The sequence below is a fragment of the Herpailurus yagouaroundi genome, unplaced genomic scaffold (assembly GCF_014898765.1).
Source record: "Herpailurus yagouaroundi ecotype Mexico unplaced genomic scaffold, PumYag 139, whole genome shotgun sequence".
NCBI lineage: Eukaryota > Metazoa > Chordata > Mammalia > Carnivora > Felidae > Herpailurus > Herpailurus yagouaroundi.
In genome coordinates this window covers 63,536,133-63,556,610 of record NW_024412394.1, presented here as the reverse complement: position 1 = coordinate 63,556,610, position 20,478 = coordinate 63,536,133, and the positions used below count along the sequence as shown (strand labels likewise).

Here is a 20,478-nt window from a genome sequence, read left to right as displayed (position 1 = left end):
AGTCGCTGAATTACCTGTGTTTTGATGTCTGTTGTTTTCCTGTTTCTAGCCAAATGGTCCTGTTTATTTGCATGCTTCATACTTTTTAATTGAAAGTTAGACTTTCTAGATGAAAATCTGTAGAGGCTCTGGATGCTATCTTCTTCCAAGGAGGGTTGTTTTCTTTTGGTAGGTAGGTAATGTACCAACCGTCACCTTGGTGCATGCAGGGTTAATTTTAGGCTTTGTTAGGGCTGGTCTACTTCAATTTTGCCCTTTCCCTAGTGTAGGAACTGTACTCTTAGGACATGACCATTATTCCTAGGGGTTAGCCCTTCTGAAATCCGGACACCAAGCCTAGGTGTTTACCAAAGCCCATTTAACTCTGAGGCTTGAAATTCAATCTCTTTTTCTCTAGCCCTAGTTGGTGAGAACACCTTTTACTTCATTAGCCTCCCAGCCAGGGGCTGGACTAGGGTGAGACAAGGGAGGTGCTTGGGGCTAGGTACCACTCTATCATAAGCACCTCTTTAAATTTTACGCTGGGCGCCTCTTGCCTCCTCCTAGTTGTGGCCTTGATCTCAGCTGTGGTTTTCTGTGGAGTCTTTTTTACTCAATGACTTGAAAAGACTCTATAGAAAGATCACTTCTTTGTGATCCCTCCTCTCTGGGATTTGTCTCTCAATGTTCTGTTTTGACAGTCCTGAATTTGTTTCCGCAGCTCAGAAAGACGGCCACTTCCTTTTGGGTTTTTATCATTCTGCGGCACCTCAGGTAGCTGGAGGTGCCCTGGGGGGGAAAGCTGAGGGTAAATGGGGTACTCACCTCCTGTGCTTTTCCTTTCTTTCAAAGTTGGATGTCTGAAAGGTTCCTGGATGCTTTTGTTGACCTCTAATGCATTCATAAAATTGTTTTGGTTTTTTTGTTTCTTTTTTTAATAATTTGTCCCACCACATTCATCTCTTTACTGGTTGATTGAACATGAACTGCTTCGTCTTGACTCCAGTCTTCTGTTTATGCTGTTTCTTCTGTGTTGGACTCTCTTCCTTCACCACCCAAACCAGGCCCCTCCTTCTTGCTCCCCCTGGATCTCACTCCCTCAAACTACACATGCAATTAATGATCAGAAGAAACATTGTTTTAGAACAATTTTTGATATAACACATGTAACGATGTTCATGTGTAAAGTTACACATTAATGATGTAAACGTGTAAAGTTCCTCATCATTTATTTCCTAATTTTATTTTAAAAACCTCTGTATTTTTTATTGGAAAGAAATCAGAAGAAAATTAAGAAAAAATATTCATGGTTATTTCCAGGTGATGGGATTATGTACTATTTTAATTATCTTTCAAGGCTCTCCATATTCTTTATGGTAAAGTACAACTCTACTTTTGTAGCAAAGATTCACTTGTAAATAAGAATTACCCATGAAAGTAAATACTTACCAACGACACATTTATACAATCACTCTCTCATGAACATTCATGATAGAGACCCTCACATCCTGAAATCACTGCTGCACCAACAAGGTGAAATAACACTGCTGAACTGGATATTTTAAAATGGTTAAGGGGCGCCTGGGTGGCGCAGTCGGTTAAGCGTCTGACTTCAGCTCAGGTCACGATCTCGCGGTCCGTGAGTTCGAGCCCCACGTCGGGCTCTGGGCTGATGGCTCGGAGCCTGGAGCCTGTTTCCGATTCTGTGTCTCCCTCTCTCTCTGCCCCTCCCCCGTTCATGCTCTGTCTCTCTCTGTCCCAAAAATAAATAAACGTTGAAAAAAATTTTTTTTGAAAAAAAAAAAAAAAAAGGTTAAGAAGGGGGGCGCCTGGGTGGCTCAGTCGGTTTAGCGTCCGACTTTGACTCTGGGCAATGATCTCATGGTTTGTGGGTTCAAACCCCGCATCAGGCTCTGTGCTGACAGCTCAGAGTCTGGAGCCTGCTTCGGATTCTGTGTCTCCCCCTCTCTCTGCCCCTCTCATGATCCTGCTCTGTCTCTCTCTGTCTCTTGATAATAAATGTTAAAAAAAAATGATTAAGATGGTAAATTATGTGTTTTATTACCATAGGGGGGAAAAAAAGAGTCATAGTAGGACCCCCCCACTTGCCCCCCACTTGCCCCCCACACACACAAAGAAAGAAAAAGTGAAGCATCCAGGTGTAGAACGGAAATGAAAATGAGTTTAATTGTCAGACGGGGTCAATTTATAGAACACAATAGTTTTATCAAATTGTTTTCATAATGTGCCAATACTATATACATAGTTTGATAATCTGCATTCACATTTTAGATACTTGGTCCTGGTATAACCTGGCTTTGATTGTCTTCTTTAAATACTTTAAACTTATTGAGGAAAAATTCTAAGATGGTTTCTCCAAGGGTTTGAGCATTTTTGTTGTTTGGACCACTTTTCACAACCACATGAAGTATGTATCTTGACTCACAAGCCTGCAACACCCATGTTCGCTAACACAGGAGGATTCCTTATGATGACAGGACCTACCTCTCTTCATTCGTTTAGACTGAATTTATTCACCACCTGTATTGTCATAAGTTCCATTTCTATAATCACCGATATCTGAAGATAAGTTAAAGCTATTTATGTTCAGGTTGGTGTAAACACTAGTTAACTGGCCTTTTATCCATTCTTTTAATTGAATGATCATACAAATCATGAAAAATCTCCCAAACTCATCATAAATGCCAATGTTATATGTTTTATTTTTTAATCAAGTAATTTTTAAACCTTAAAATATCCATAATTGACAGAATAAGACATCAGGCATGAAATGAGAATATAAAGTCCGTGGTCTGCAGAAAGGCAAACAGTATTCTAGTCCATCAAGATGATTACATGAGTGAAATGCCATTCCAAACATCTACTCCTTTTTTGTCCTTTAAACACACATAGTTCAAGTGTTTGTTATTTTCACTTGTAAACAACATGAGCCAAAATGGACAATGAGGTAATCTAAATACTACACATGATAAGTTAAAAACACTAGGTAAAACACCATATTAAAGACATACAGAAATCAGTGTTCACTTTGGTCTCTAGGATGGTTAGAGTTGTTAATACCAAAAAGCAACACATACTAACTAAAGCCAGCTTGGTGGTGGGTGCCAGTGGTTGACAGACACTAAGTAATTCAAGAGGTAGTCAACACCATCATTTTCAAGCTGGTGACACTCACAAGTGTTAAGCCACAGATGTATTAAATAGCGTAATAGTTTCTCACAGTACAGTACTTTACCATAACTTCGCAGCTTTGTTCCAAATATAAAATTCAAAAACGATTCATAGGTCAACCTCTCACACTCTAACTGAACATCTATGACACAGATCACACAACCACCACATCTTAAAAGAGGCTGCTGACAGCTAGGTTAAGACAGAACTTGACGCTCTTCACGAGTTGTTCTTTTCTAAAACAAATAAATCTCATTAGGACATCTAGGAAATTAAAGTCAGTTGCACTTGTACACACTTTCCCAAACTGTATAACCAAAGGGGAAATACACATATATATTTTATGATAAACATTTCTTAGAGAAAACAGATAAATTAATTTAAATTAACTTTAAGACTTAATGAGATTTCCCATGTCCTGTATAATTCATCTTACAGTGAATGTTACAAAGTCTATTAACACTTATGGGCTTCTATTCACAAACTAAATACAACTAGCAGTAACTTGGGGCCACACTGGTGCAAAACAAAACTGAGCCAGAATATTTCAAAATATTGGCATTAAAAATCCTATGTTTGTAGATGGAACGATGTTAAATACTTTGATGTTTCTTGATCTTTTTCCCTACATTGCACGCCAGACTTCCAAGTTATAAGCAGGTAAAAATCTTTAAAAATTTTTCAGTTGTAAAAATACATCCAAAGTCTTCCAGTAAAGACTAGAAATGCAAGTATAAAAAGGTTTCTACTATAATCTGCCATGTAGCAATGAATAGCTCCCAGGGCTAAGAGACTGGTAAGTGCATCTTTCTTAGGAATTACAATTGTGTTGACATGGGGGTGAGGTCAAGGGGCAACTAAGTTACAGTCCTCCTGCTCAACCTACAAGTAACCCCTGTAAACTGATGCTTCACACAGACCCTTCTCCTCAGTAGCTAGAAATGGCATTGCACGTTTACTCTATGTTCACTCCTTGGCAAGCCAGTGCTAGTTTGTTATGTGCCTAGGGCAGTAATGCTGAAATAAGCTTGGCCTTAGGGCAGCACAGACACAAAAATGGAGATTGGCATCCTTTACACTTTTGCCCAGCATGAATACACTCATACACCAACCTCTCCTCCTGCTACCCCTTCCCACCCCGACCTCGGGGCAAAACAGCTATGTCCAAGATTGCTTCTGTGTTTTCTGTATTTTTGCTTAAGTGGAAGGGTGCCCATAAGTCTTTAAATTAAATACATGATAACTTCAAGGAAATGCCCGGAGACGTTGCTAATAACTAAATGAGATGCTTCATTATTCACAAGTGTTTGTCAGAAACGTGTAGTTGTGAATTCTATCTATAACACAGATTAAAAGGTTCTGTACCAGAGAATTATCAGCCACTGTAAGGCTGGAGCAGCATAAAGGTGTGCTATGCATCAACTATGAGGTAGCCTTTTGCTGTAAACAGAGTATTTCACCCATGTGAATGGACACTGTGCTCACACCAGTGATTTTCACATATGCAAGGAGTTTGGAATTCTGCTTTAGAGCATGGGAAATAAAAATAGGAAAGCTGATATCCGACATTTGAAAATTCTGATCTATGTCAAACTCAGAGGTAGTTATTACTAGCATCAGTACATAATAATACTTATATAAAGGTCTAAGTTATTTGGTTTGTTTTGAGTAAGCAGGACTGTAGACCATTCTGTAAAGAAACAACAACAACATTATATGGTATGTTCCCTGAGCAAAGTTCTTTGTCCTGAGTATGTTATGTAATAGCGATAATATTTTTATATAAAAAATAAACCCCAGCTTTTAACCATAAGATAGGTTTGGTATGTGCTCTTAGTTCAGTCTGGTAAGATGCTTAAAATGACTTTAAATTGCACCCATAAGGTCCAGTCGTAAAATGCTTTTTTTTTTCAATCTTGTTCTCAGCTCTGAACTTTTTATATGTAAACAGGGAATGTCCAATTCTCAAGTCCATAATTTCCTATTTCTATAAGGTCAAGGAACTTTGGTCTGAATTTTCAAAGTGACTTATCATGTTTTGCATTCTTCCTGTTAACCTGCTTATTATGCCTGCTAAAAATTAAGCAATGCCACTTTGATTTGTCTACATAATTTAAATAAGCTTACAATCCTCACATAAGGCAAGGAAGTACTTCTCTACAGCTATATACCACATTCAATATCGTCAAAGGTAAGCTTTGCATCACAGCACACGGACATATAAACCACGGAGAATCTCACAAACACTGTCATGGAATTCAAGCTGAGCTAATAAAGGACCGTCAACCCAGCCTGTGGCATTTTCTCCTGATGCTGGCTTGCTGAAGCAGCAGGAAATGCCTACGTCCCCCAGGCCAGGATAGGTTGGGGAGGGGGCAGAGCTGCTCAGCAAAACAGGTCTCAATGGACTCATGCTATTCTCTTTTTTTGATTATCTGAGCTTACACCAACAGGCTCACACAAAACGTTGTTTATTGCCCATGTTAAAGCATTATAATGAATTGGTACCTTCTTGTAGATGTTTCAGAAAGTTAGCCATAACATATAGAACCAGGAGGACACCAACATTTTTTTTTTAATGACTGAAACCTAAAGGGACTGTTACTAGGACTGGTCCCCAGCCAGTTTATTAATCACCTAACTGGGGACCAACCTGAGAAGCGTCTCTATCCCCATTCCTGAATGTCCGCCCTGAACCCGCTGTGCAGGTGACTCCAGCATGAGCAATGGAGGGAACCTCCGTAAAATCAGTGCCACCGTGTGAAAATCCTTGCAGCTCTCCCTAGGAGAGGCTCCGCACTCCGCCCCAGGAACGCCACTCTAGTTGCCTGCCCCCCCACGCTGCTGTAGGGCAACCGGAGTGGGCAATTGTGAACATCCACTTACTTTTCGTTCTCAACCCCAGGATTATATTCTTACCTGTGCTGTCTGGTTTTAGAGACAAGTTAGATAACTCTCTAGGGGGAATAAAAAAAGCCACCAAACAAAACAAAACAAAACAAAACAAAAAAACAACACACCAACACCGCACGACTGGAGTTTTCCTCCAAGGTCTTCAGTAGTAAACGAGGAGGCCCCCCTGTTCGACGCGATGGTTCGGACTGACTCCGTCAAGGGAAGCTGCTGTTGCCACAATCCCTTAAAAACTTCACAACATGTGAAAGATGATAATGAGCTGGTATCAAAACATCATGGAAAACAAGTCACTACATTTGTACATTGCCCTCCCCCTTCATTTTTCTTAGTAGGCATCTAATTTACAGTCAAAACACGTGAATTAAAAACATCGAAATATCGGCACAGTAATTACACATTCATTGTCTTTTCTGGAGTTATGGATCCCAGATTCAAAAGAGCTTATGGCAGTCGGAGGCATATGGAGTTAAGGTACTGCCTTCAAAGGGCGTTGGGGTAGGGGAGACCCTCTATAGACATCAGGAAAGAGAGGCAATCCCATACTTGGGAGAACTGATGACTTAAAACCTTTAGTACCATATGATTGGCAGCTCTGAGATCTGAAGTAGCCTTTGGTTCACACAAAAGGTAACAGTCATGTGTTTATTTTCATGTAATATAAAGGGAGTGGTATTTGAAGAAAAATCTCCAGGGATTATCTCTGAAACCATCTAAAATGCTTCATATGGGTTTGCAATTCTTGGGAATGTCCAATTCTGTGAGGGAGGGTGTGTGCTTGTATCTCTATACACACATATATAAAGACGAACCCGCTTTATATATATGTCTACATTCCTACAGAAAATCCTCCTACACACACACACATACGGACTCAGGCTCTCTCCCTCTCACACATGCACATATAGATATACATAGTATTTCATTCTCTGAGTCACATAAAACATGACACCCTGCTCAAATGTAATTTGCTTAGAGTGATTTGTCTGTTTAAAAAAATTCACAGTTCCTCAACAGTAGTTAAAAATCCCAAATCAGCTGCTGCTGTGAAATACTGTTCCCCTGTACTTGCATGAGGTAGACTTCCCAACTGGGGAAAGAAATCGGTAACATTTCAGAAGGAGGGTTATGTCTTTTTTCTTTTTTGAACGGAAGGCCCCTTTTTGCTTGGTTCTTCCAGCACTGCAGAGGACTTCGCCAGGGAAGTTTCTTGAGATGACCTGCCTGGCCATTCTGCTATCTCGAACCTCGCCTCCTGAGGAAACGGCGGTGACGTGCAGCCATGCCCTCCCCCCAGCTCTCGAGGAAAAGTCGAAGTGCATGGCTGTGATTCTGCTTCCTGTCTTCCCTGAGAACTGGCAGGCGGCTGCGCAACAGTTTTATGTGGGCAGTTGGCCACCATGTGCGCGATGCTCTGACAGTAATGGCACTTCTTTGGCTGAGGAGGTAGACTACATTCCTTAGCATGATGATCAAGGCCGCCACAGTTGTAGCATCTGCAACAAGAACAAGGAAAACGTCTTAGAAGCAGGGAGCACGGGTCATAAAACACATTGTACAGTTTTTAAAAATGCCAAAATACACTATCAATGAGATCAGCCTCTTTTAACATGTCCTTATTAATGAGTATGGAATGGCTATTTTTCATGCCAGTTGCTTTCAAGACTGTCTTTGGCAAAATGCTCTAACAAAGTTATAAAGCTAATTGTGCTAAGCATAATAGTCAATGAAAAACAAGAGTACTAAAACATGAAAGACTAGTCACACTTCCATACAGAAATGACTTTTTTTCTTTTTTAGGTTTGAGAGGTCATTTTAAAAGAACAGTTGTAGTCCACTAGAGGGCAGCCAATGGTCAACAAAAAATGACCAGCTAGCTTTAAAAAGAAGTCCATTAAAAAATAAAGCTGTTAACATAATAGTATGCACTGCAATGCACTCAGCAATTGAGAAAATTATAGACCAAATTAAATTTTGTTAGTTTAACATTTCTTTGGGTGTTAATTATGTTGACTGTGGAAACCAGCTGAACTGGAAGAATTTTTTCCTTTGTACATATTAAGTAATGTGGTGAAATCTGATCTATAAGAAGTCAGATGTCTATGGTGAGTGATATCTAGCAAATTATGAAGTGATATTAGAGCAATAAAGTAAGTATCTGAATCAGAAGAAGCTATAGAAGAAAGCTTCTAAACACTTAGATTGTCTCTCTCTCAAAAATAAATAAACATTAAAAAAAATTAAAAGCTGAACAAGTCAATTATTTGAGAGATATATATTTGCTCAGCTTTCGTCAGATTTTCTTTGAATATTTTACATTCAAAAAATATAAAGAACATAATATTGTACATTTAAAAAGGTTTTTAATCCACTTGTTGAGTATAGAATTTGCTTGTTTTGTCTCCAAATGAAATGTTTTAAGAGCTTTCTATTTTAAATTTATTTTTAGGGGCGCCTGGGTGGCTCGGTCGGTTAAGCGTCCGACTTCGGCTCAGGTCATGATCTCACGGTCCGTGAGTTCGAGCCCCGCGTCAGGCTCTGTGCTGACCGCTTAGAGCCTGGAGCCTGTTTCGGATTCTGTGTCTCCCTCTCTCTCTGCCGCTCCCCTGTTCATGCGCTGTCTCTGTCTCAAAAGTAAATAAACGTTAAAAAAATAATAATAATTAAATTTATTTTTAAATACATTTATGATCCCATAATTCTTAATATGAAGCACAAACAATAGGTCACAAAATTTTTTAAAAAGATAGCAAATAAGTGGTAACTGTGAGCATCAACTTAAGACTATACTGACAATAAAATAATTATAATTGATTACATTGTTAGGCGGGAACAAAAGGAGAGCAAGCTTAACAACTTATACTACCATATATTTCAAAGACAAACTAAGCTACTACTAACCTACTGAGCACTAGTATTCTATTTTCTGAGACAAGTCACAGAGGGTGTTTTTTGTTTGGTTAGTTTTTTACCTGGCAAATACTAGGATAAGTATGGACTGTTTCTTCAGTTACCAATATTACCTTTCAGATTTTAGAATAATGGATTCACAAGATGGGCTTTTATTCTTTGCAATAATTAACAAGTATTTATCCCAGGGAAAAGGAGTGCATCATATTTTCAAAATTTTAAGGGAAGAACCAAGAAACCACTTTTTCTGATTACTTCTTGTGCAATTATACACCTTAATATAATAAATTAATAAAACAAATATTATGATCCAGATGCAAATTGTTTTAGCCATGTGTTCTAAGAGATAATGAAAAAATTAAAGAATAATAATAATATTACCAATGAATGACTGAAGTTCAGGTCCCCCAAATAACACACTAAAAATGGTATCTTTGAAATATATAACCATATCACTTATAATAATGTTTTCCCACAGAGTTCTCTTTTCTACGGATAAGTGAATTCTTAAATTAAATTAAATCTGCCCTTCGATTAAATATCTTCTTTTGAATTAAATGCACTTCCTTGAGAATAACATCCACTCAGGAACTCATTGTGGAAGAGGAGAAAATAGGTTAAAGCCTTCAGTAATAGAACATGCTTTCCTGCGGACACATCAATTTCATCAGTCACTGTGGTAAGCACTGTGTTATCCAATTCAGGGAACCATTCTGCCCATGCATTTACCAAGAGCTAATGTCAGGATTCCACTTTTACAAATGGGGTCTTCCATCATATTCTGTATGTGCATTTACCATTACCTTCAGGTTTTAAAAGTTATTTTTAAGGATACTATATAATTTGGGTTTCCTTGCATTTTGATCTGCTCAGTTAATTCACTCTCCTAGCTTTTCAGTATGTGCTATCATTAGGCCAGACTGTCTTCTACACTGAAAAGATTTGCATTCAGTGTATATGTGCTTAGTCTTAAAAGGGGAGGAGTGGTATTTATTCTCCTCTTCTATTTAATCATTCAATGTCAATCACTCTTACTAAGAGGGCAGATCACACCCCATTATGAAACCCCGTCCTTCCCAAGGGACTGACACCAAAATGGAAATGTTCAGCTACCTTTTAGCACACAAATGATACCACACCACACTCCCCATACAAGCTCTACATGGTACTTGTCTCCTTTGTTCACTGTCCACACCTCTCCAAATCAGCTTGCTTTTGTTAGTTTGAATGAATTTTACATTTGACGTGAGAATGAAAATGGCATGTGTGCCCTTGTATGGCTACATGCTTAATATAAAGACCTAGGTCCACAAGTAAAAGACTATATATGAAGAAAACTATAATCACACTTCATTATACATTCTGATAGCCAACCATAAAAAGTAAAATCATTCATGGTTAAGTATTTTATAAAACTATGAACCAATGGCACATTGGGCATTTTCTCACATATTAAACATAAAGTAAAATAAAAATGTTCAGATTAGTCTTAAAACTTTATCAAGTTCTTATTATAAATACTTTAATTCTACTGAGCTAGCACATTCTACAAATATTACCTCTTACTTAAGATGCTTTTTAAGATGGAAAATAATCAAATTGAAGCCAATTTTTTAAAAGACTATCAAAATAAGATTAAAATTTTTAAATGAAACGAGAATGCCAACAATAGATATAGTAGGACAGAAGCACCTACAATGGCAAAATAAATCAAAGGAAATCCTTTAGGGCTTTGCAAATATTTTATTACATTATGAAATAAGTAATTAGGTGGATCTTAATAAATTAAGCTCAAAAAACTACATTAGTTAATAAGTTAATCAAAACATGCAAAGTAGTGAGGATTTCAAAATAAAAATTAGAACTCTGATTCTGAAATCAGAATTTATTTATTTTTTTTAAATGTTTTGCTTATTTTTGAGAGAGTATAAGCGGGGGAGGGGCAGAGAGAGAGGGAGACACAGAATCCGAAGCAGGCTCCAGGCTCTGAGCCGTCAGCACAGAGCCCGATGTGGGGCTTGAACTCATGAACCGCATGATCATGACCTGAGCCGAAGTCAGACATTTAACCAACTGAGCCACCCAGGCGCCCCTGAAATCAGAATTTAGATCTGCTATGACCCTTAGAAAAATTCTCATTTTTGGGATCTAACCACAGAATAATTATATTTTCAAATGATAATGGTAACAATGGTTATAGAACAGAATCCGACTGAAAACTAGTAGATTAGAATATAGACATTAATTTTTAAATGATACCTCAATGACTTAGATGAAATAATTCACCAATCCTATGTTCCCCCTGGATCCCAAAAGTGATAAAAAGTTGGGCAGAGGGGTGACACCACACACAGAGAGCCAGCTTTGCCTAAAAGTGTAATTTGAAAAATATAACTTAGGCACTTCTAAGTATTTCAAAGTGCTAATTTAATAAGACTTTATACGGAGGGGTGCCTGGGTGGTTCAGTCGGTTAAGTGTCTGACTCTTGATTTTGGCGCAGGTCATGATCTCATGGTTTGAGATCAAGACCCATCAGGCTCTGTGCTGACAGTGCAAAGCCTGCTTGGGATTCTTGCTCTCCCTCTCTCTCTGCCCCTTCCCTGCTCTCTCCTCCTAAATAAACTAACTAACTAACAGAATTTATATGGAAAAATAAATCTACATTTTGGGGGGTTGGAAGGGGCATTAAAGATAAGGATACAGTGATCTGTAAGCTTCTCAGGAACAAATACTGAACAACAGTAAGTACAGTGGTATCAAGGAGAGAGAATAGAGTGGAAAAAAAAAGTGCAAGGTATAGGGCAGGAAGAAGGGTTGAACGCAGAAAAGAGGACATACAAATCCCTGGAAAAGAATTATGTGGAAAACGATCAATACAATTTCCAAATGGGAGACCAGAGAAGTCACAGATTAGAAAGAATTCCAGAAACTAACTTGGAGAAAGGATAATTGACTCTTTGAAGAGATTGCTTGTCACTGTTTATCCTGATACAGTCCAACTAAAATCCGAAAATGGTACCAATGACATTCAAATCTACAGTTTTCTATATTAATACGACTGAACACTTGATAGCTAATCCAACTGTGTGCTGACCAACCCAAACACCTGAGATTGCTCAATACCAGTCTGACAGTAGGAGGGAGGTGGATAGGAGAAATGCCATCAAAGAACTCAAGAGAGCTAAAGAAAAGGCATGTAGCTTTTGTTGGAAGCAATTTGCCCACCCTGTATCTCCTGAGGGGAAGAGACACAGATTTCTTCCAGAAGGCCCAATTTGTTTCGATACAGGCGTCCACACATTCTTAACTTATACTGGGTATAGTTTATTCACTTCACAGGATCTGCCCCAACATACCAAGAGGAGAGTTAGAAAACTTTGATGAATCACAGAGTCAGAAAGGCCTTTCTATAGAGCACACATTTTCTGACCTCTATTAAAGCATCTGTCCTTTACATGAATCTGTTTCTTTGTATTTCATTCTTATATCTAGACTGTTAAGACTATAAGCCAATTAAGCAATAAAACATTTTAGTAAGGTTAATTTTTATATATTTTTCTTAAGTACAGTGGGTAAAAACATTGAGATTATAAAAAGTAGTGGTTAGTGGTGATTTGTGATTTTTAAAAAGATTCTTCTGAAACAAATACATATTTAACACCAGAAAAAAAATTATTTGTATCTTCTGAAATACAGAAGCCAGTATCCCCCTAAATTACCTTAATTCATGCTAAAAATAAGCATTTGTTTTTTTAAAAATTTTTAAATGTTTATTTATTTTTGAGAAAGAGAGACAGAGTGCAAGTAAGGGAGGGGCAGAGAGAGAGACACACACACAGAATCCGAAGCAGGCTTCAGGCTCCGAGCTGTCAGCACAGAGCCAGATGCGGAGCCCGAACTCACAAACTGTGAGATCATGATCTGAGCCGAAGTCTGGCACTTAACTGACTGAGCCACCCAGGTACCTCTAACTCATGCTAAAAATAAAATGATCTATACAGAGTAGGATTGAACATACTGTTAACAGAATTAAAATAACAATAGAAATAAGAATGAGGTTCAATTCACTAAAATCTTACTATGTTCCAGAGACACTGTGCAACAGGTTTCAAATGTATTATATAATTTAATCCTCCCCCAAACCCTATGAGGTACTACAATATCTACATTGTATAGATGTGCGCGCGCACACACACACACACACACACACAGATTTGAAGTAGATTATTTCTTGAGATTTAGGTTACTGCTCTATCTCTATGATGGGGGGGGGGGGGGATATGAACATCCTTCTTTGAATGGTCCCAGGTGGGACATTGAAGGTTGGAGCTAATCCAGTCCAGACTCTTCAATGCCAATGCCCAGTTTTATTTCTATGCCTCTTGTACTGCATAGGTTGAAAAGTTTTATCTAACAAATTAATAAATAATTTTTCCATTTTCTTTAACCATAGGTTTAAGGCTGTGAAGTCAGAACTTCAGGATGACCTGTTATAATCAGAGCTATCAAACCAACTCAATAAAATTCCAGTCAAAATAAAGACCCTGACATTTTAGTTATCCCATGAAGTCATATTACAACGTGAATGATTTGTTTAGGCCTTGAAATAAATACTGGAATGAGATTCTATTGGTTGCAGTGAATGTAAATTGAGAAGGCCTCTTTTGGAGAGCAATTTGACTGACAGTACATTTCAAATGTTAATGCACATACCCTCTCACCCAACAGTGCTAACTCTTTAAAAATTTGCTTACAGAAATATTTTACTGTATTGGAAATATATTGTAGGGTCATCTGGGGGGCTCAGTCTGTTGAGTGTCCAACTTCAGCTCAGGTCATGATCTCGCAGTTTGTGAGTTCGAGTCCCACATTGGGTTTGCTGCTGTCAGCCTGCCAGTGCACAGCCTGCTTTGGATCCTCTGTCCTCCTTTCTTGGCCCCTCCCCCACTTGTGCTGTCTCAAAAATAAATAAACATTACAGAAAAAGAAATGTATTCTAATATAGTGCTGCTCATATAGGTAAAAAATAGAAAAGTTAAATGATAATACTAACAATAATGATAAATGCTTATAGTCAAAACCAGGTAGTCTGCTATGGTCAATGCTCTCTACCACTGAGCTGTAAATATGTGAAAATAAAAAGAAATTAGAAGCCACATACACTGAGAAACACCACAGTTATTAAAAGAAATGAAGTAAAACAATATTATTTTTAACTGAGGTAGATCTGTATGCATTCACATGGAAATATCTCAAGATAAATTAAGTAAAAATAGCACTGCAAGATAACACACAAATATAGTATAATCCTACTTATGCTTCAAAAACACTGTACATGGTTATAAGTAATTGTATGCATTTTTTTAAATGCATGGAAAAACTACTAGAAGGATAAACCATAAATTAACAGGGGTTACATCTGAGGAGAAGACAGGTAATGTGAAGGGGGACTTTCATTTTTATATTAATTTTCATACAGTTTCTTTTTTTTAAATTTTTTTAAACGTTTATTTATTTTTGAGACAGAGAGAGACAGAGCATGAACAGGGGAGGGGCAGAGAGAGAGGGAGACACAGAATCTGAAACAGGCTCCAAGCTCTGAGCTGTCAGCACAGAGCCCGACGCGGGGCTAGAACTCACGGACTGTGAGATCATGACCTGAGCCGAAGTCAACGCTTAACCGACCAAGCCACCCAGGCGCCCCATACAGTTTCTTTTTTAAACAATAAGAAAGAATTTATATATTATTTGTGTAATTAGAAAAAGAGCAATTATAAACTTCCATCTCCATTTTGTAATTTGACCTTCATTATTAATGCTCATCATCCAACAGTGAACTTGTATGCCAGCAGTCCTAGAACCATCTCAGAAGCTTTTAAAAAATATTTATGCCCAGGCACTACTCCAGACCAATTAAATTATAATATCTGAGGGTGGAGGCCCTGGCCTTGGTACTTTTTGAAATCTTCTCAGGTGATAGACGGCTGAAAGAAAACTGGCTAGTTACACCACCCTAAGGGTCGGTTTTCAGTATTATTTTTAAAAAGCAAAATTTAGTCAGTGTGATTGCCATTCAGTTCTTTCTGGTGCACAGTAAACGGCAGGTGTCTGGATGGCTCTATGTTGCCTGCTTCTAGTGAGAGTAAGAGTGCGTCTGCTGTGGCACAGAACTAATGGGAATTCAAAACTCTAAAACTTCTGCCAGTGGAGGGGTGCCAGGCTGGCTCAGTTGGAAGAGCATGTCTCCTGATCTCAGGGTTGAGTTTGAGCCCACGTTGGGTGTACAGATTACTACAAAAAATAAACTAAAATAAAAAAACTGCTGGCGGTAGAAATAAATACTCTAGGCATCCTCGGAACCTCAGTTTCCAGAACATTTAACTAAACTGATCTGGGGTCTGCACTGAGTTCAGAGGGTAGTTTTTACTTACCAACTACTGTTCTATCCTCTTTTATCACCTGGTTCTATGATGGGAAATTATCTAGATACCTTGCCTATTTAGTGAGTTCAACTGTTTGTGATACCTATGTAATCATTTTCATAAATTGAAATGAAAAACAAAGAAAGCACTTAAGACTATCTGTTATGTGCAGGAGAAAAATATCAGAAAAATAATATTAAAAAGGAAATCCAGACTAAAGAATAGAAGTTTCCAGAATGAAAAGGAGACAAATTTCCCAGGGCAACAAATTAAAAAAATTTCAATTATATCTCAGAGAACTAGGGATAAGATTATGACAATGCTTTATTAAAGAAAATTTCATCAACAGTAATGAAAATTGGATGATCTTTAGTCTCAAGACTAACACTGGAAACAAGAAGAAAATAAAAACATACCTTCATCATTTGGGAGGCAATCACTTCCAACATAGAAAAAAAAGCAGCACAACTCTGTACTAGATAGTAGTGAAGTGTATGTAAATAGCTGAATGGTAAGATTTATATATTTACATATTTTATGCTGTTTGATGTCTTCCGACTGCTTTTCAGACTGGCTGCCATGTTTGTTAGTTTTGGGACACTCACTCTGATTAATGCCATGGTCTGTTGTCTATATCATAATGCCAGCCAAAAATGCACCAAAGTACCTTGAAAACCAGCTAAAATATAGTAATAGCTCTATTTGCCAACCTTTCATCATCTTATGAAAACGACAAGATGGAAAATGTGGGGGGCAGGTATGTGATGAATGGGTTTCAAGCAAAGTAGGGACAGAACATGTAGCAGTTTTAAGAGAGAGAAGGACATGGAAGGGGAAGGAAATCATAGGAGAAACAGGCACAAAGGAAGCCTTTTTCATGTAAGGGCACTTCAATCAGGTATAATTATAAGCCAGACATTTTGGTATTTCATTCCATTATGTGCAGAAGTACTTGGTAGATTTTGTGGCAATCCCACAGAACAATAATCATTTGTTCAGAGTCTGCTACTTTGTACCATAGCTTGAGAAGGAGCATAATAATGAATTCCAGGTCATATGTTAAATCTGTATTTGAAATACAAACGCTATCTCTCTTGTGGGTAACAAACAACATTCCAGACAGGTAATCTGTTCTGGCTAATGGAAAAGTTGAAAAAACAAGGAGAAAGATGTACTTAAACACAGATAACTTAATGCTTTCCAATTTCTTGGGAGTAAAAGAAGTCTGTTATGAAATAGGACCCAATCCTCACATGCAGTGGACATTCTGCCAACACTGCTTTTATGATCCAACCCAAATAAGGAGAGTGTCCTGCTCAGGACCTCTCTATCTCTCTCTCGCTCTCTCACACACACACTCACACACTCACACACGTGCACATGCCACAAGCAGTTCTATAGTGGCAGCGTTGCTAACTCTCCAAACGGCAGATTAAATTCATCCTTGTTAGAACCAAGGACAGTTTATCTACCATATTTGGTCACAGTAACCTTTAGGTATGGAGCATGTTTAGGTTACTGCTGGTATCATATATAAAGGAAAAGAAAGACATTCAATATTTAACCAGAAATGGTCAAAACTGGGTGTCTGCTTAGATGGGAGAATCAGGTTATAATATGCAATCTGAAAATGTTGGTTCATTTATCTATTACAGCAGTCTTCCTGAGAAGTTAAAACCCCAGGGCTGCTTGCTTTTCACTAGACCATTTCACATCACTAGCATCAGAGCTGTGACATGTGCTGTAAATAAGCATGGGTTCAGCCTGGACAAATACAATTCCACTACTGTTTTTGTGTCAACTTTTATAAATGTTTTTTTCTTGCACATAGCAGGATTTCTTTCTTTGGCTCTGTAAACCAGCCTTATTTTTATGCTGATGTTATTTTACAAGTCATTCTGAAGTGATACCTTTCTCTTTATGTGTATGTTGAATTTTTTTTTATTACTATTAAACATGTTGCCAGAAGTACAAGCAATTCTACGAGTAGTTTCATCATGATTACTTGATATGGGAAGCAGTAATTTGTTATCTAGACAAATGGGTGTAAACGTCAAAACAATACACAAAAGAATTCAAATACACAATAAAAATACCTTAAGGTATATAAAACAAAGACTACAAAATAAAAGTGACTAGCTCATGTTTTGTCAAAGTTCTCTCTGTTAAAATATAGAAGGAAGAGACAGCATGAGAAATTTCAAAGGAAAGAGAGATGTACAGAGGTCAAGAATCAATTTCAGTGACATGAGTGATGAACTACACAGGAGAAGGTTAGATAACAGTTTCAGATTTATGCTGGGTGTTTGCAAGCTGGAGGCAATAAGAGGGCTAGATTAGAAAATGCTTAGTTTTAGTCAAGTGAGTTTTTATTATGTAGCCAAATGGGTTATTGAAAGCTTTGAAGTTTCTGAGACTGAGTTACCCTTGGTGCAAGTATCGATGTTTATTTGTTTGTTTGTTTTCGTGCAAGTATCTATGTATTTGAGTTTCTAGGGACATAAGAGAGTTTAAACACTTTCCAATTGTTGTATTAATAAATTAACATTAACAATGAGTTACTGCTATATTACTGAATTAGTAAGAACTACATGTAAACTTCCCATTTTGACAATGTTTATATGGGTACCATTAAACGTACTTATAGAGGGCCTGTTGTTCTAGAGCACGTTGCTTGGTGTGATCTGTCCAAAATGTATCCTCAGGATTAATTCATGTGCAGGAGGCAAAAGTAGACTGTGCTAAACCATGTCCATCTCTATAACCACTTGGGAATCAAGAGTTAAAACTATTCTGCTGAAATCACCAATGAAAGGCTTCTAATGATCAATAAGTTTGATCTCCTGTTCCAGCACCAGCTACTGCTGAGGAAAATGATGAAGTACAGATGCAAAGTAGATGCTCTCTGTCCACTTCCCCTCCAGCCCAATTGGTTTTCCTGTGACTATCTACCTTTTATTGCCTTTTGCAAAGAACCAGCAGTTCTTCAAGTGTTCACCATGTAGGTAGGTAGGTGAAAACTGAATAAGGAAAATTGCTACTGTTTAGATAACCTCCAAAAACGGTGATATTACATCCTCTCTGTAGAAGTCTCATCCTGAAAATTAAAACTTAATGTAAAGCCATGTAAGGTATCCTTGGCCTCATGGCGACTTCTTTTTTCCTCCTTACTGGTTGCAGCATTCTTCATGTTACCCAGCTGTTTACATGACTAAAGCTTGATGGTCAAGCTGCTAGGGCATCTATAAGATCTTTTCTCTGGTCACTGATCCCTTAAGGAATCTTGTTTCCCTACGGAACATTTAAAGTCTGTGACCCTGTGAACACATAGCCATGGTTATAAAAAAAAAATGGCTGTCGGGGTGGCTGGGTGGCTCATTGGGTTAAGCATCTGACTTTGGCTCAGGTCATGATCTCTCAGGTCATGATCTCGAGCCCCGCGCAAAGGGTTGCCTGTTTTCCTCATTTAATTGAATTAAACAAAATCTTTAACCCTTGTTCATTTTATATCTGTATCAGAGTCGTGATATTACCATTTTTGAAAATTATCCTTTAATTCTTATACAGTAAACACACAACCACAGAAGCCACTGGTTGAGATGCAAAGATCATTACGACATCATTTTGACTTTACTCATTAAGCACCTAAGACCTAGAAAAGAGAGAAAATAAATGCACAACTAACTTTATTCCTCAGGGTTACTGAGTCCAATATTAGTTGTTGTGTTTATTTTCATTGATCTTATTTTTCCTATACCTTGAAACATTTTGCTCTTCCGGGAATTTCAACTTCGCTAAAAAGAAGCTTAAAGTAATACAAAAATTTAAATTTTCCCAAAGAATACATATAAATGGGAAACAGGTACCTGAAAAGGTGCTCCACATTGCTAATTATCAGGGAAATCCAAATCAAAACAACAATGAGTTATCACCTCACACCTGTTAGAATGGCTGTACCAAAAAGATAGAGGATAAAGCAAGTATTAGCAAGAATATGGAGGAAAGGAAATCCTTGTGCACTGCTGGGGGGCGGGGATGTAAACTGGTGCAGCCACTGTGGAACACGGCATGGATATTCCTCAAAAAAATAAAAAACAGAACTACCGTATGATCCAGTAATTCCACTTCTGGGTATATACCCAATGGAAATGAAATCACTATCTCAAAGAGACATCTGCACCTCCATGTTCACTGAAGATTATTCACAATAGCCAAGACATAGGAATGAACTAAACGTTCACTGGTGGATGGATAAACAAAATGTGGTGTGTGTGTATACACACACACACACACACACACACACACACAGAAAGAAAAATATTGTATCATCTCACTTATGTGGAATTAAAAAAAAAAGTCAAACTCCTAGAAACAGAGAATAGGAAAGTGGTTGCTGAGGCTGGGGGCAGGGAGAAGTGGGGAAAATGTGGTAAAAGTGTACAAACTTTCAGCTATAAGATGAATAGGGTCCGAGGACCTCATGGATAATATGGTGACTATAGTTGATAACACTGTATTGTATAACTGAAAATTCCTAAGAGAGTAGAACTTAAATGTCCTTGCCAAAAAAAGAAAAAGCAAGATAAATATGTGAGGTGATGAATGTGGTAGTTAACTGAACAGGTAGAACCCTTCCACAATGCATACGTATATCAAATCATCATGATGTACTGTAAATATTTTATAATTTTATCTGTTAATTAGACCACAGTAAAGCTGGCAGGTGGGGAGAAAAAATATTTCCCATACAGGCCTTCATGCCACCTTAATGCTTTTTCTCTTATCTCATATTTTATATAATTTCCCCCTCAGCTTGCTGACTTTTCAACTCACTATGGTGGAAAACACTGAAACAAAGGTCAGGAATCTTTGGCTCTTCTTCTTAGCTCTAATACTAACTAACTTTCTATCTCCCTTGCAAGATGGTGTTAGTATTTGAATTCTCTTGATTCTCTCCCAATTTGAACAAAGATCTTGGAATCTCTCTACCCTATAATGAGCAACTCAGCCTGGTTTTATAACTTTCACCAAGGAATATTCACCAGCCCGGTAGTGAGCAGG

The 20,478-nt window shown here is 37.8% G+C and overlaps 1 protein-coding gene across 2 annotated transcripts in view; it reads right to left on the bottom strand.

The window, feature by feature from the left end:
• Positions 1-6,715: 6,715 nt before the first annotated feature.
• The window catches only part of LIN28B (lin-28 RNA binding posttranscriptional regulator B), a 135,618-nt gene continuing 121,855 nt past the window's right edge, over positions 6,716-20,478 (bottom strand). For both annotated transcript variants that reach the window (XM_040474275.1, XM_040474276.1), the window contains one exon: positions 6,716-7,580. In XM_040474275.1, coding sequence (XP_040330209.1) covers positions 7,211-7,580 — 370 coding nt within the window. In that variant the 3' untranslated portion in view covers positions 6,716-7,210. The remainder of the gene's footprint in view (positions 7,581-20,478) is intronic.